This window comes from Nicotiana attenuata, chromosome 8 (genome assembly GCF_001879085.1).
Source record: "Nicotiana attenuata strain UT chromosome 8, NIATTr2, whole genome shotgun sequence".
Taxonomy (NCBI): domain Eukaryota; kingdom Viridiplantae; phylum Streptophyta; class Magnoliopsida; order Solanales; family Solanaceae; genus Nicotiana; species Nicotiana attenuata.
Genome location: NC_031996.1, coordinates 9,460,732 through 9,472,700, shown reverse-complemented (window position 1 = coordinate 9,472,700; position 11,969 = coordinate 9,460,732). Strand labels below are relative to the sequence as shown.

General features: G+C 36.8%; 2 protein-coding genes across 2 annotated transcripts in view; both read left to right on the top strand.

Annotated features, from left to right (window-relative positions):
• LOC109231477 overlaps positions 1 to 9,014 on the top strand; it is a 25,514-nt gene extending 16,500 nt beyond the window's left edge. Inside the window, exons 4-8 of the mRNA XM_019397136.1 lie at positions 29 to 344; positions 6,696 to 6,927; positions 7,120 to 7,405; positions 7,645 to 8,132; positions 8,295 to 9,014. Of these exons, the coding sequence (XP_019252681.1) occupies positions 29 to 344; positions 6,696 to 6,927; positions 7,120 to 7,405; positions 7,645 to 8,132; positions 8,295 to 9,014 (2,042 nt within the window). The remainder of the gene's footprint in view (positions 1 to 28; positions 345 to 6,695; positions 6,928 to 7,119; positions 7,406 to 7,644; positions 8,133 to 8,294) is intronic.
• On the top strand, positions 9,293 to 9,961 carry LOC109231476 (uncharacterized mitochondrial protein AtMg00810-like). Its single transcript, XM_019397135.1, has one exon. It carries the CDS (start codon positions 9,293 to 9,295, stop codon positions 9,959 to 9,961), a length of 669 nt encoding a protein of 222 aa, XP_019252680.1.

The window sequence follows — 11,969 nt, the reverse complement described above, 5'->3', positions numbered from 1 at the left end:
GTGTTCGGATGATTGATTGGAACATTAGAAGTACCCCCTGATCTAGGAAACAGTTCGGGGAATCCCGGGATAGCACTTGGCGGCTCTCTTCCATTCGCCCAAGCATCCCACATTCCCATGACTCGAAGACGTAAGACCCTGTTCTCTTCAGCCGCTGCGGATTCTGAGGTCGGGATGCCCGAAATTGGGCTATCGTCCGTGATGGGAATTGTTAGCAGAGTCATTTCTGAAGACATTCCGATTCTCCCCTTTGATCTAGTAAAGTATGGATGTGAAGCCAAGTTACCACGGAAAACCAACCACCGTTTCTATAAAACCGGGACTGGGGGTGACAGCAGCAAACGGTTAGTTTGAGACAAATAACAGATAGGTAATCGCACGTTGGGGTGTGATGCACCTATACAATTAAATGGGTTTCTACATGTTTTGCAACGGTTGCATGCTTCATCCCGGCTTTTCTGATTTTTCCCATTTTTCTTCCTTCGATTTCCACTCTCTCTTTTTTTCATCTCTTTTTCTTTCTTTTGCCCTTTTCTCTCATCATTTTTCATTGCCTCTTTTTTTTATCACTCTTTTTTTTCTTTCTTTTGGTTATGGTCGAATCCTATGGAGATTGCCTACGTATCATGACCCTGCATGAATCAGACCGAGCGTAGTCCTGGGAGATTGGGAATTGAGTAAACTAACTCTTTCTTTTTTTTTTTTTAAACTCAGACCATGGAGCTTTAAGGCAAAAGAAAAACATGTTTGATTTTTTTTTGATTTTTTTTCTTTTGGAATTTTCTTAAAAAAAAATGCTTTAAAAGAAGAAAGGGAAATTTTTTTTTTTGGATTTTTGATTTTATTTTTGAAAGAAAGACTTCTAAAAATTCCTTTTCTTTTGATGGAACTTTGGGAATTTCAAAAGTAAAAAAAAAATATTTTTTTGTTTGAATTTTTATTTGTTTTCTCTTTTTCTAAGGAAGAAAGAAAATATTTTTGGATTTTGGATGTAACCTCTTAATTTCGAAAGAGGGACTTTCTAAGAAAAATGTTTTGAATTTCTGAGCTTTTATTTATTTACAAAAGTACTTCTAAAGAAAAGCAAAAATATTTTTTTGGACTTCAATTTTTTCAAAATTTTTTATTGACATTTATGAAAGAAAGACATCTAAGGAGTTTTTTTTTTTTTGGATTTTGTTTCTGAATTTTTTTTTTTTGGGATTTTTTTTGAAAAATACTTCAAAATGAAGGAAACCCGTATCTTGGATTTTGATTTTTATTGATTTTTCTTTTTCGTATGAAAGACATTAGAAAGAAGGAAACCATTTTTGAGTTTAAAAAACTTTTTTTTGTTTTTTTTGCTAAAGAAAGATTTCTAAAGAAGGAACTAAAGGAAAATATTTTTGAATTTTTTGAAAATTGGGGTCAGAACCGATGAGGTTTGCCTACGTATCTCACATCCGGTGAGAATCAGACCCGCGTAGTTCGGTCAGATTTGACAGAACCAACTATTTTTGAAAACAAAACCTTCTTTTTCTTTTCTCAGAAATTCGGCAGAGTTTCGGTATATTTTGGGCGTTGGTTTTTCAAAATGGGTGATTAACTCACTTATCTCTAACACAATTGTTCCCTTTTTTCCAAATTTCTCCCATTATCTATAAGCCGGTCAACATGCAGATCCGCAGCAACTAAATGCACAAGTAGCAAGTAGGATGCATCAGGATGGTCTTTTCATTTCAGGTCACCTGTCCTAGACGGACCCAACCCCTGTGTTGAGTCCCCTAAGTCAAATGCACGTGATGCAAACAAACGTTCCTACTAGGGATCCGGCATGAGGTTGAGTTATACTAAGTTTAAACCCTGGGTATGTGTTCTAGACTCTGTACCCGAGCGGACAACTCGAGTCGAGGAGGGGGCTACGTACCGAGAACCAAAAGGCCATCCGGCTTAGTAACTTGTCCGAGCCTCTTTCCTACTATAAGGTATGACACTAACAGAATAGGGAGTCTCGACCAGCGAGCACATCCCCGAAGATGAGAAGAGAAGGGTTTCGTAGCAGTTATATACAGTTCAGATAATATCAAAGCGGTAAGGCATTTAGCACATTTAGCATGAAACATGTAAGAAAATCAGATAACAGATAAACCAATCATAACAGCTATTTTAAGCTCGAATTCTTAAACCCTGAACCGAACTTCTGGGTTTGTATCCCCAGCAGAGTCACCAGAGCTGTCACACCTCCTTTTTTACACACCACCCCGAAGGATAGTTTATAAGGGAGTTTTTTCACTTTAAGTGACATTATTCGAAATGGGATTATTTATTTATCAAAGTCGCCACTTGGGATAGTTTATTTGGTGTCCCAAGTCACCGGTTTATTTTGAATCCCAAATCGAGGAAAATTCGACTTTCCTTGTGAAGTCTGCGAACCAGAAATTCTGACTAAGGAATTCTGTTAACCTGGGGGAAGGTGTTAGGCACCCCCGGATTCCGTGGTTCTAGCACGGTCGCTTAAACTATCATAATTGGCCTACTATCTGATTTAAATACATGTTTCAACCTATAGTGCAATTTAAAAATATTTACCGCTTTAGATTAATTTTAAGGAAAATTACAACGTTATTAAAATACGTCTCGAATCACGTCACATAAATGCACCTGTGATTTTTGACATATGTTAACATCGTTGAGATTTAGATTTGGGTCACATAAATGTGCACTCGAGTTTAGGGAAGTAGATTATTAAAATGCGCGCCTAAAGCGACTAGCGTGTTGATAACTTTGCGGGAGGCCATGAAAATTCGCTAAATGGCACGTCCCGAATTCTAAGTATTTTAATAGAAGTAACTAAAGAGGGCCACGCAATTTGTGATTTTATTTGGCGCGGCGCACCTCGATTTTATTTTTTAAAGGATATTCGACTAAAGCTTGAAGGGCCATGGGCTATGATGTTATCTAAGATGGCCCTCCTAAAGTTATTCTAAGGGTCTTACTAATTGACTAAAGTCATAAGGATTGGTTTCAAGAGCTAAATGTGGGCTGTGGGTTTAAAGTCTAATTACCAAACACAAGAACACACATATGACACAGTTGGGCCTGAAGGAGAGGCCCAATGCTTTAATACTTGAAGTTACTGAAGCTGACTGCATGCTAGCGCATGATTTGGGCCATGGTAATTAACGGGAGGCCCACCTCAAAGCAGAAAACATTTCGGGGCCTCAGTTGTAAAGCTGTCCAATTTTTTGGGACCATGTATCAACAAACAGGCCCATTTTCAATCACCTGGGCAGCCTCCTATATTATTTACACTTCGAATAACGAGTATATGAAAAACATGAATTTGAATTTTTGTTTATTTGAATGAGTTTCCAATCATAAGCTGCTCATGATCCCCGACGTGAGTTTTCGAAATAGCCCAGGCAACAATGCAAAATGAAATCAATAATGCGAATGAATAGACTTCTGTTAACAATTACTTAGCACTTTAACAAAACAAAATTATACTTTCAAAAATCAGGCCTAATTAGACTCCATCTAATTTCTCTTAATTCCTGGAAACTTATAGCAATTTACAAACACATCCATGATCAGACTATACAACTATGCAGGGTCAAATTCAACACGCTATTAGAAGATTATTCCAGTAAATTAGAATCAAATGTATTTAAAATCTAAAAGTCTACAGTCCAGTTGTACAAATGATAAAATGTCTAGATCATATAATTCTCACATTCCAATGGAGCTTAAATTCAGCACCTAAACAGACATGCTTGCAAGTAGACTAAGGATACACATAAATATGCCGGGCAGCTAAACCAAAATAAAATAACGTGAATAAAATTAACAGGGAAAATGTGTAGCAATTCATCATTTCTTCAAGCTTGGTCACATATTTTCTGATTCAAACTTCACACATCATTTAGAGGCCAAAGAAATACCTGGAGATTAGAACAAAAATAAGAAAATTGGAGGTCAGCTAGGCAGCAGCAGAGTGACAGAATCCAGCAAAACCAAGCAAATCCAGCACAAATTTTAGGAGTAGGATGCAGCAAACCAAGGAATAAGGCTCAAACGAACAGTGAACCTAACTGAATCTAACACCAGACTTTGATGAACCAGTTTAAATCACTTCTCAAATAGATGAATCCCAAATAGTTTCAGAAATTGGAAGGGAATTAGAACTACTGAAAACTTGATGAAAACAGTAGTTTTGGATGGATTTCTAAGCTATTTTTTTTATGTGGATTTTAAGGATTTTTCTTAAGATCTAAAATCTATGTATTTGAGCTCTCAAATTCTGATCTCTTAATCTAGGCTCTCAAATTTTTTGGCTCTCAAAATCTTAAGCTCCGAAAACTGAAGATCTTAAAATTGAAGCTCTGAAAAACTCTCTCAAAAAAACTTTCTCCCAAACTCCCTTGCAAGGCAAGGATACAATGCCTTTTACAGGCAAACAAGTAGGGCAATTTCAGACTTATTTTTACCCCTTAGGTCCTTCTTAATTTTCAGCTTTTTGCTTAAAAGTCCTTAGAATCCTGACTTGCTACCCAAGTTATACTATCTAAATCCTGAAATTCAAATTAAAACCCCAATCTAGAAGCTTCTAGGGGCTTCTATTTTCTGTTACTGCAAGATTCCCTATGTGGTCTACCCAATTTACCCTTTATAACTTTGAAAATTACTTTGAAGACCAAACTGGGTCAGATTGACCCAAGGCAAACCAAGAACTGGGCCCATGACCAATTGGGCTGACCCTTCCTTTCCTAAACGGGTCAGAGATCCCAATACTCACACAAACAATTGGCCCGATTGAAAACTGAGGTACCAGAAGTATGCAAACATGGCAATCATTAGAATTTAAACTAAACAAATTAATTAACTGACTAACTAAATCTGTAAACTCAGCTAATTAATAAGCTAATGATACTACAAAACGTAAGACTAGTCATGAACAATCAAAAACAAAACAAACAAAACAAAAATTCTGGAAAAACTAAAAGAATAAAAAGAAATCCAGGAGAAGAAATAGAGAAAGGAAGAATGAAAGATAGATTGAAGAAAATACCTACTGAGACTTGAACACATGAGGAAGAGAGTATGAATCTTCGTCTTCTAGGATTTTCCGGCCAACTATGATATTAATCATGTGTTCTTAATAAGAACACATGAATAATATCAAAATAAGACTCAAAACTTCAAGACAGATTCGAATCGATGGCTTTGGGAATTAGGGTTTGATTTTGATCCGATATTTGAGGATTTCTGGGGTGGTTTGAGGGAATCTGAGTGAGGATTTGGAGAGAAGGGGTCGAGGAGGCTTTGGGGTGTTAATTTGGTGATGATTGGTGGTGGCGCCGCCGGACACGGCGGAGGAATCCATTGCGGCGCTAGGGTTTCGACGATTCGAGAGTTTTGGGTGGGATTTGAAGGAAACTAAGAGTGGATTGGTGATGGGGAAAGGGAGAGGGGGCTCTGGTATAATTTTGAGGGTCATTGGACGCCAGCCGCCGCCGTAGGCAATTTCTGGCGGGCGGCAGGCGGCGGTGGACGACGGGGTTAGGGTTGGTCTTGTGAGAGGTGAGAGAGACAAAGGGGGAGGGGGTTCTGAGGGGGGTAGGGTCCGTTTGGACATCAATATATTAATGGATCCAGGCTTCTCATCCGTTAGATCATTCAACCTAGACGGTTGAGATCAACTGAGAGCAGACGACGTCGTTTGGGTCATAGGGGTGCTGGANTATATATTAAAACACCCCCACTTCTCGTCCGTTAGATCACTCAACCTAGACGACTAGGATTAATTAGGAACCAAACGACGTCGTTTGGCGCTGGGGGGGGGGGGTGGACCGGACTGGGGTGTAAATTTGGGCCGGGTTTGGGTGTTTTTGAATGGGTTCAAGGGGTTTTTTATTGGGCTGGCAATTAATCCACATAGCTGGCCCAAAAACTTAGATTTTTAACAGGCCCAGCTTTCTCTTCTTTTTTTTTTTATTTCCTTTTCATTTAATTCCTTTTTGTATGTTTTTCTTTTAAAAAAATAAAAACCTGAATTATATCCTAAGGACCTAATTAGACTATTTAACCCTAAATGTTGATTACTACAATTAATCAAAACAAAATAAAAAAAACTAACAAAATTCAAAGTTAAAAGTCAATTTTTGTGATTTTTGTATTTTTGTAAAACTCTAATTACTAATTATTCTAAAAAGATGTAAAATTAAATCCTAAATGCAAATGCAATATTTTTATATTTTTATGAATTATCTAAATTAGACATGCACATACAAATGAAAACACACACAAAAGTTATGCAATTAAATCCTAAAAAATCAATAATTTAAAGAGAAATCCTAAATCTAAGGAGACCGTAGGAGTAATTCATGCGAGGCAAAAATCACGTGCTCACAATGATCATATGGTACCTTGTATGGTACTAGTCTATAAACATCGGGTATTATCGCTCGGCCCATATTTTATCCCAACATGCCAAACTTGGACGAAAATTTATTTTCTTTGACTTGCTTCCCCTCTCACCTTCACTAATTTACTCATTACTTGTTTGAAATAACATAAATAATCTCATTCCCGAACTTACGTCGATTAACTTTCGACTTTAACATATGAAAATGCGGGATGTAACAAGTTGAAGGACAAGACAATGACAATGGGAGCACTTAAAGCAATGATGGAACACCTCAAACTCAAATTTTCAGTAAGGAACAAGTGTCTGAGCTGATGAACCTAATCAAGCAAGCACAACTTGGAAATACAGTAACACCAGGAACTGCAATCAATGCAAATGCAGTAGCTCGTACTATACTTAAATATACTGGAATTTATTTGGCAGCTTTTAACACAAAAACCTGGATCATTGATTCAGGGGCTTCTGAACACATATGTTTTGATTCAAATTGTTTCTTAACTTTAGATCCACTCCCTGTTCCTGTACATATTAGCCTACCTAACTCATTTCAATTATATGTCACACACATAGGTAGTGTTCCTATTCAGTCTGATATGATTCTTGAAAGGGTTCTTTATGTTCCTTCTTTCAAGTATAATTTACTCTCAGTCCATAAGTTGTGTGTGTAGTTTCATTGCTCACTCAATATAATTTATAGTGGATGCATCATGCAGGTCCCTTTAATGAGGAGGGGACCAGTCTTTGGTGAATTAAGAGGAGAATTGTACCTGCTGGAGCCTAGCACACCTAAGATAGATTCTGGTTTTAGTTTAAGTGCCAATGTATTTTCAGTTCCACAAGGAAGTGATTCCATTCTAGTTCCTAGTGAAGTTTCTTGTTCTGTTTCTAATTCCAATACAGATATCTCTAATGTACTCCAATGGCATGCTAGATTGGGGCATCTGCCATTCTCAGTAATGAAAAATCTTCAGTTCATTAATATTCCTTCCAATTTCAATTGTGTGTGTGATATTTGTCCAAAAGCTAGACAAACTAGATTACCTTTTCCCTTGAGACAAATCAGAACTCTTGCAATTTTTTTATCTTATTCATATTGATGTATGGGGACATTCAAAAGTACCACTTACAATATATATATATATATTTCTTGACTATGGTTGATGATTTTAGTAGGGGAACTTGGACTTTTCTTTTAAGTTCCAAAAGCATTGCTTTCACTAACTTACAATCTTTCTTAGTTATGGTGGAGAGACAATTTGCAAGGAAAGTTAAAAGAATCAGATCTGATAATGCAGTGGAATTGAGAAAGGGATCTTTTCAGTCTGATTTCCTTCAGTCTCAAGGCATCTTACATGAGACTTCATGTGTAGCAACTCCCCAGCAGAATGGGGTAGTTGAAAGAAAGCATATGCACCTTTTGGAAGTGGCAAGAGGATTGTATTTTCGGTCACAGGTTCCCATCCAATACTGGGGAGAGTGTGTTTTGACTGCTACATATCTAATCAATAGGTTTCCTTCTAGAGTTCTAAAAGGAAAAACACCTTATGAGATTTTGTTTAAAAAGAGTCCACAGTATGAACAACTCAAGTCTTTTGGATGCTTATGCTATGCCTCTACTCTAGCACAACACGGAAGCAAATTTGATCCCAGAGCACAAGCTTGTGTTTTTCTGGGAGATGCACAGCATCAGAAAGGATACAAATTGCTAGTGTTACATTCTAAGAAGGTCTTTACCTGAAGAGATGTTAAATTACATGAAGCAATTTTTCCCTTTGTTTCTGCTCCTCCAACCTCATTGTCACCTTATCCTTTCTTCCCTCACTCATCTACCACTACTGAAACCACTTCTCAAGATTTCCTATCTCCCAACTCCACCATCAATCATCAGTCACACTCACATGGTCCTCTATATCCAAATACTTCTGAGAATAGCAACCCTATTCCTCTCAATAATCCTAGAACTCATCTATCTGTTGCCAGCCCCCCAATTTCCCCTTTTCATACTCCATTTCCTACCGATTACTCTAGTTCACAGGCTACAATCCCAATACCACCACCTCCTCTAAGAAAATCTAAGAGGAATTCTCAGAAACCTACCTATCTCAATGACTATGTCTGCAATAGCATTGTTTTCTCTGATCTAACCTCATCATGTTTTCATCATGTCTCTCACCCTAATGTGTTTTGTTTTGGAGCCCTTTCTCTCAACAATCAGGCTATTTTCAAATCTATCTCCACAGTTTTTGAGCATACCAACTATACTCAAGCTTCCCAAGATCTTGGATGGAGAAAAGCTATGGAAGCTGAAATTCAAGCTCTTCAACTCAACCACACCTGGGATGTTGTCTCTTTACCCCCAGGCAAGAAGGCATTGCCTTGTAAATGGGTTTACAAGGTCAAGCACAAATCAGATGGGTCAATTGAAAGGTTGAAAGCCAGGTTGATTGTCAGGGGGGACATACAAAGGGAAGGCATTGATTATTTTAAGACTTTTAGTCCAGTGGTCAAGATGACCACTATTAGATGCTTATTGACTGTAGCTGTGAAGAAAGGGTGGGAAGTCTCACAACTGGATGTTAACAATGAATTTCTGCATGGAGATCTATAGGAAGAGGTGTGTATTGAAGAAATCACTCTATGGACTAAAACATGCCTCAAGGCAATGGTATGCTCGTTTAGCAGGTGCTCTAAGCTACAAAGGCTATTCTAGTTCCCTGAATGACTATTCCCTATTCTACAAACACACAACAAGCAGATATCCATCATAGCAGTATATGTTGATGATATTCTTATCACAGGAAATGATGCCACAGAAATACAACAGATTACTCAATTTTTGGATTCTGAATTCAAAGTCAAGAACTTGGGACATATTATTTCTTGGGCATGGAAATACTCAGAGAACAACAAGGGTACATTGTTAGTCAAAGAAAATTTACCTTGGAGATACTGGCTGAGTTTGATTGTAAAGGGCCTACTGTCTCATCTCCTCTTGATCCATACTCCAAATTGCACGCTGAATTAGAACCACCCATAAAGGATCCCACTCTTTATCGACGATTGGTGGGTAAACTTAACTATCTCACCAATACTCGGCCAGATATTTGTTTTGTTGTTCTTTGCCTCAGTGAATTTATGCAAAGGCCTTCTCTTTCACATTTTTCTGCTGGGCTCAGAGTACTTCGATATCTTCGATCAGACTCAGGTCAAGGTATCCTTCTCTCTTCTGCTCCCTCTTTTGATCTCGTCGCTTTTTGCGATGCTGACTGGGCTGCTTATAAAGATTCTCGTCGCTCCGTCAGTGGTTTTTTTATTACTCTGGGAGGTGCCTCCATTTCGTGGAAATCGAAGAAGCAGATCTCCATCTCTTTGTCATCCGCTAAATTTGAGTATCGATCCATGAGACAGGTGACTGCTGAAATCACTTGGCTTGTTCGATTTCTTGCCGATTTATCTGCTCCTCCAACTTTGCTGGTGTTCCTTTGCACTCTGACAGTCATGCGGCGATTCATATCGCCCGCAATCCCGTCTTCCACGAACGAGATAAACATGTAGAGTTGGATTGTCATTTCATTAGACAACAATTTCTTGCTGGATTGATATCACTTTCATTCGTTCCTTCAAAATCCCAAATCGCATATCTCATTACCAAGCCCTTATCTGGAGTTTCTCACACCAACATCATGAGCAAGCTGGAGTTTTTGTCTCTACCCTCCAGCTTGAGGGGGATGATGAATAGAAGCCATCTTCCCAGCCATTTTCACACAGAACTTCACACAGAAAAGAGAAGGAAGAAGAAGAAACATTTCGGACACACACTAGGTTTTTCGGACTTCTCTATGTTGTGTTGAAGTGCCTAAGTATTTTATCAATTGTAGCTCAGCCCTATACGTGGAAGAATCATGGAGGGTCATGATCTTTTATTCTCAACCATCTGATCAATATTTAGACACCTGTACATAAGGAAGTTTCCAAGAAACCAAACTCACGTGCTTCTCACATGAGCACATGGTAAAGAATATTTTATAGTTTTTCTGTTACACAGTAGACAAATAGGAGAAGTACAAGTGTATAGGAATATTCTTTTATTTGTCATTTACAGTAGGATAAATCTGTATATATAGGAATTTACATTATCAATACAAGGTAGAGAAAAAATTTCACAATTCTTTCCTGTTTTCTTTCATATGAAGTATGAATGAGAAATGCATATTCTTTGCCGCTTCTCTCTCTCCCTATATATATATATATATATATATATATATATATATATATATATATATATATATATATATATATATATATATATATATATATACTTTTTTGACTAGCGAATAACAATATATTTCAGTTGACAAACCAATTTTGTATTTTTGCCCAATATGTGTACTACATTCTATTCGGAATGAAGGGAAAGAAGAGTGCATCATGTGAATATTTTTTCCGAATGTCTAATGTTTATAAATTGTTATGTAATATATAGCCTCGTTTGAGGGCCACGACTTCCAAACATTCGTAGGCTCATTAGTCATTTACATGAAAATAATATGTAAATGACTTCTAATTTCATTTTCTTTTTTTTTGGTTGCAAAAATAGGACGTCTTGAAGTCTGGGTCCCGAATTTTAAAAGTTTTGCATATATAAGACTAAGCGGCATAAATTTAGCAAGTTATGCTTCGCCAACCTATTTTTACAAATGGGCGGGCTGGGTTGATTTTGAGCGGATCAAAATTAGTTGAGTCAATAAATGGTTGGGTCATTGATCCGTCCAAAAGTACCTTGGGCTAAGATATGTTGGGTCAAGTTGAGATAAAATTTGGGTCATAGCACAATCCGCCCAACTCTTACCTTACTTTAATTAATGTATATTATTTTCTTATTAATTGTTTAATTATAAAATAAAACTTTTTTTCTTTAGTTATGGTCATAAATAACATATCAAACAGAAAAAATTATTTTTAATATATTTTAGCAAAGTTACGCATGGATCAATTTGAGTTAAAAATCAACCCAACTTTAGAAAGGCTGAAATGGGTTGGATCAAGATGAGTTGAGTTCAACAAATGAGCGGGTCAAATGGGTTTGAGCTCAAATTGCTACCTCTACTAGGTAGGGATGTTCATAAAAATCCGAAAAATCGAACCAAACCGAAAACCAAACCAAACCGACCAAAAAAACCGATACTTTTTGGTTTGGTTTGGTTTGGTTTTGAATTTTAAAAACCGATCAAATTTGGTTTGGTTTTGGTTTTAATAAAAAAAAAACCAAAAAAAACCCGAACCAAACCGACTATAGGAGTAGCTATTTCAAATTTATTATTACACATATATATATATATATATATATGTATATTTTTTTACAAAGTTTCAAAAGTTTTATGGTAAATGTTAATANATTATTACACCTATATATATATATATATGTATATGTATATTTTTATACAAAGTTCAAATATTTTATGGTGAATGCTAATCGATTGCACTTTTAGTACAGTTTTTTACCTTTATATTCTAGTTGATTGGTAGTTTTCTTTTGTCAAGCGTAAGAATCCATTTCATGTAA